At 39.8% G+C, this 3591-nt stretch overlaps 2 protein-coding genes across 3 annotated transcripts in view; both read right to left on the reverse strand.

The window, feature by feature from the left end:
- LOC104782261 (bifunctional monothiol glutaredoxin-S16, chloroplastic) overlaps positions 1-1415 on the reverse strand; it is a 4072-nt gene extending 2657 nt beyond the window's left edge. For both annotated transcript variants that reach the window (XM_010507143.1, XM_010507145.1), the window contains exons 1-2: positions 990-1415; positions 11-179 (exon numbers count right to left, since the gene is read on the reverse strand). In XM_010507143.1, the coding sequence (XP_010505445.1) occupies positions 11-179; positions 990-1373 (553 nt within the window). In that variant the 5' untranslated portion in view covers positions 1374-1415. The remainder of the gene's footprint in view (positions 1-10; positions 180-989) is intronic.
- The window catches only part of LOC104782262 (AMP deaminase), a 6638-nt gene continuing 4848 nt past the window's right edge, over positions 1802-3591 (reverse strand). Inside the window, exons 14-20 of the mRNA XM_010507146.2 lie at positions 3280-3333; positions 3086-3196; positions 2817-2990; positions 2530-2610; positions 2328-2426; positions 2158-2251; positions 1802-2068 (exon numbers count right to left, since the gene is read on the reverse strand). Coding sequence (XP_010505448.1) covers positions 2183-2251; positions 2328-2426; positions 2530-2610; positions 2817-2990; positions 3086-3196; positions 3280-3333 — 588 coding nt within the window. The 3' untranslated portion in view covers positions 1802-2068; positions 2158-2182. The remainder of the gene's footprint in view (positions 2069-2157; positions 2252-2327; positions 2427-2529; positions 2611-2816; positions 2991-3085; positions 3197-3279; positions 3334-3591) is intronic.

Consider the following 3591-nt stretch of genomic DNA (forward strand, 5'->3'; position numbering starts at 1 on the left):
ACATGGCGACCTGGAGTGAGACGGATATCTGATTTCTTTCTAGGAGTCTGTTTGACAAATGTGTTGTTCCCTGACTTATTCCCCGGCGGGACTTTTCCGGTTTCTTTAATGTGCTCTTCTATCCATGATTTCCATGCTTGTGTTAGAACCGCTTTGTCTGGTTCTTCTACTATACCAACCTATCAACCAACAACGATATCAATTATCGAAGTTATAACAATACCAAAACTTGCCCATATTCACATTAAGACGAAGAAACAAAGTCCTCTCAAGGTCATTATTGATTATAGGAGTCAATGGAGCAAATATACACTAAAAACAGTAATGTCAGCTAGATTTCTCAAAGAGCTATCAAAACAAACCCAAAGTTCTTCTAATTGACAGAGAACAGGGAATCAAAATGCCGTATTCTCTTCCTCGGTAGAGGGCCAATATACCTCCCAAACCTCTTCTAACCAAGTAACCGGGATAAATCTAGCGAATGAGCACTATCCTGTACCTATAAGCAGAAACGTCCCAAAACAACTTAAAAAGAAAATGCTAAATGAAGCTCGGAACCAAGTCCTAAGTAAACATAACAAGGCCACACTCTTCTAATGGAAGCATCTCTTTAGTGTTCTCTCATCTCATGATTAGGATTCGGTACTAGTCGCATATCATAACCACTTGATACAATTCTCATAGAAAGGTTCTCATTGAGTATTGATGCATCTCCTAATCAAACTCAGTGACCAAGGTTGCTAAATGTGGTAAATGCCGTTAAAGAAGTCTTATCAACAACAGAGCCAAGAACTTCACTAGTTCAACTTTTGCAAACAGAGGTGGAGTGATCCTAAATGATAGGTATGAAATACAATTCTGGAATTAAAGTGATAAACTTGTTACAGGATTCACCAAGACAATTCCCATACTCTATTACCAACAGTAATAAACAAAGTCAACCATAACACATACTACTCTATGGAGATAGGGAGATGGGGAGCTTTTACCTTGACGGAGCCACAAAGCTCCGGCACAGATTTGAGATGTGCAGAGACACTCGAGGCGATGTTCCGAGATATTCCGACGAACTGAAGCTCGTCGCTTTTATCGTATACAGCGTATACGCCGGAAGCGGAAGGAATCGAATCAGATTCCGAAATCGGTAACAGCTCCGTCTCCGTCAGAGACTTCACGGCGGAGACGATTAAGAAGGGACGACGACGAGACCGTTCTGTGTCACGGAGTGTGAAGGAGAGAGAGGGAAAGGAGAAGGATGGTGGTGTGAAACGTGAATAGAGAGCAATCCCAGGGGTATTTCGGGAAACTTGTGGACGAAAAACACGCAGAGAGGCTGAGGCGTGCAAGGAGGAGCCAAAACTGATTGCAGCCATTTTCGTCGGAGCTGACTGAGAGAGTTATCGCTGGAAACGATGAGCTCATTTTTATCTGGCTTAGGATTGTATTAATATGGGCCTTAATTGGGCTGATATTAAGGCCTTTTGATATCTATACTATATTAGGAAAGTTGGACCCGCTTAGTTTTCTCCATTAATATTATTTTTGCCAAAGGTACACATACCACATTTGTCTAAGTTCAACCTTCATCACCAAAGCCAAATCTTCGAAGTGTCACCCAAAAATAGGTGGTTTATCAAGTAGACTGATCTGATTCAAAAACCATATCATCGAGTGAGACCTCAGTAGTCGCTTGTCAGTATGGTTTACAACTAAATGCATCTATATTATCAGAAAATTGATCCTAAACAGAACCAAAACAAGAAAAAACTGGATTTGCTTATATGATATATGTAATCCAAAAAACTCAAATCGATTATATTAAAACTTTAAAACCGGTTCTAAACTTGCCTCTTTCGTATGAGTAAAAGGGATATAGATTTGTTGAAGCTTTTTATAAAACAATAGGATTTGACAAAGCCAAATCGCTTTCTCAGGGCACAACATTGCCGCTCATTATTACCCTATCTACTAGGTTTCCTGCTTCGTATACTCATCAAGATGCTCTCTCTCTCTCTCTCTCTCTCTCTCTCTCTCTCTCTCTCTATCTCTCTCTCTCTTCTCCTGAAATCTGAAATTTTCAATTTTTGACATCATAAGAAACTGTTGCTACAGAAGTGGTAAAGAACATTGAGTTGTGTATACATGTTGGATTCTTACACGTTGCCATTTCTGATTGCGGTTCTTATGGAACAACTTCATCTGAGATAATGGCCTTGCCCAGATATACCTGTTGCATCTCCTCTTTCCAGATCTGCATCAACTTCATACATTTAATCGTTGTCCTTAATGTGTAAAGAATATAAAAAGATGTTTTGTTGGTCCCTTACCGTGTCACGGAACTCCACCCTTATGTGTGGCACATTTGTTTTGTGAATGTCGTTTCCATCAGGTCCTCTTTTGTAATAGTCCTTACCAATCCAGTGCGACTAAAACATTTCACAGAGTTAGTTCTATGAGCGCAGATCCGAACAGATATATCTTGTACATTAATACTATAGGCAATGTTTGATATATATATATAATGAGTACCTTCAGCGCATGTGAGAAACCTGACTGGTACACAGAGTTACGAGCTATCTCACACAGGTCACACGCACTCAGCTTCCAAACCTGAAAGTCCAGTTATTATCTTCAGTTAGCACATCAGTATATCACTGGATCCTAGCAGAAAAGGATAGATACTAAGAAGTTTCATGGTTCTTAGATATTTGCAATCACCAAAAAAAACCATCTAAATCATCCAAACGTAATAAGGTGTATCCTTTAATGGTATATGATGTGTGACATGACTGCATAACGAAAGCATCAGGACTTACTGAGGCAGCTATGCTATACTCTTCCACGAGAGGTTCTTTAGTTAAGTGAATCTGAAGGGGATCATCCGTAGACAGGGAAACATTGAGACCTCTTAAGAAAAACACAGGAAACGGGTTTCGGTGGTAATCTAGAAACAAAGAGTTGTTGCTCAGTGGAGACATGGCAAGACCAATCTGTCAAACAAAATGGGACAAATGTCCAGTGAGAATTTCTTAGAACAGAAGAAACAATAATACATATGTAATACAACCAAGCAGTCTCCACAAACCTGAGCGAGGTAGTAGAGATACTGAAGCACAGGAGACTTTCGCAGATTGATTCCATGTGCGATGCTATGGCATGTGAGAAACGTCGCAGCCAAGTGGTCAATATCACCAGCCTGAATTTGAGAGATGTTAAAATTCCATTACACTGTAACTGAAGAAAACTTTTTTATACAGCATAAAGTAAGAAATAAAATACCTCTCCAGAATGTGGTCGTAGCGTGATGGTAGTCATGCCCTTTGACTCCCGAAGCTGAAGAAAGATAGTTACTCAAAATTATTTCACAGTTTCGACAACACCAAGTTATAGTTACTCCATATTCCACAGAAGGGTTAGGAGGAATGGTACCTTATTTAGCACATAGAGGTTAGCATAACAATAGTAGACATAATACGAAAATGCAGGATTGAATGCGTTAGTCCATTGAGCTGGAGTAGGCATGTGTTTAGTGGGACGTCGTTCAGGTTTGCTTTCATCATCGACCAAATCAAACCCAACAACCTGAAATAC

Source organism: Camelina sativa, chromosome 4, assembly GCF_000633955.1.
Source record: "Camelina sativa cultivar DH55 chromosome 4, Cs, whole genome shotgun sequence".
Classification (NCBI taxonomy): domain Eukaryota; kingdom Viridiplantae; phylum Streptophyta; class Magnoliopsida; order Brassicales; family Brassicaceae; genus Camelina; species Camelina sativa.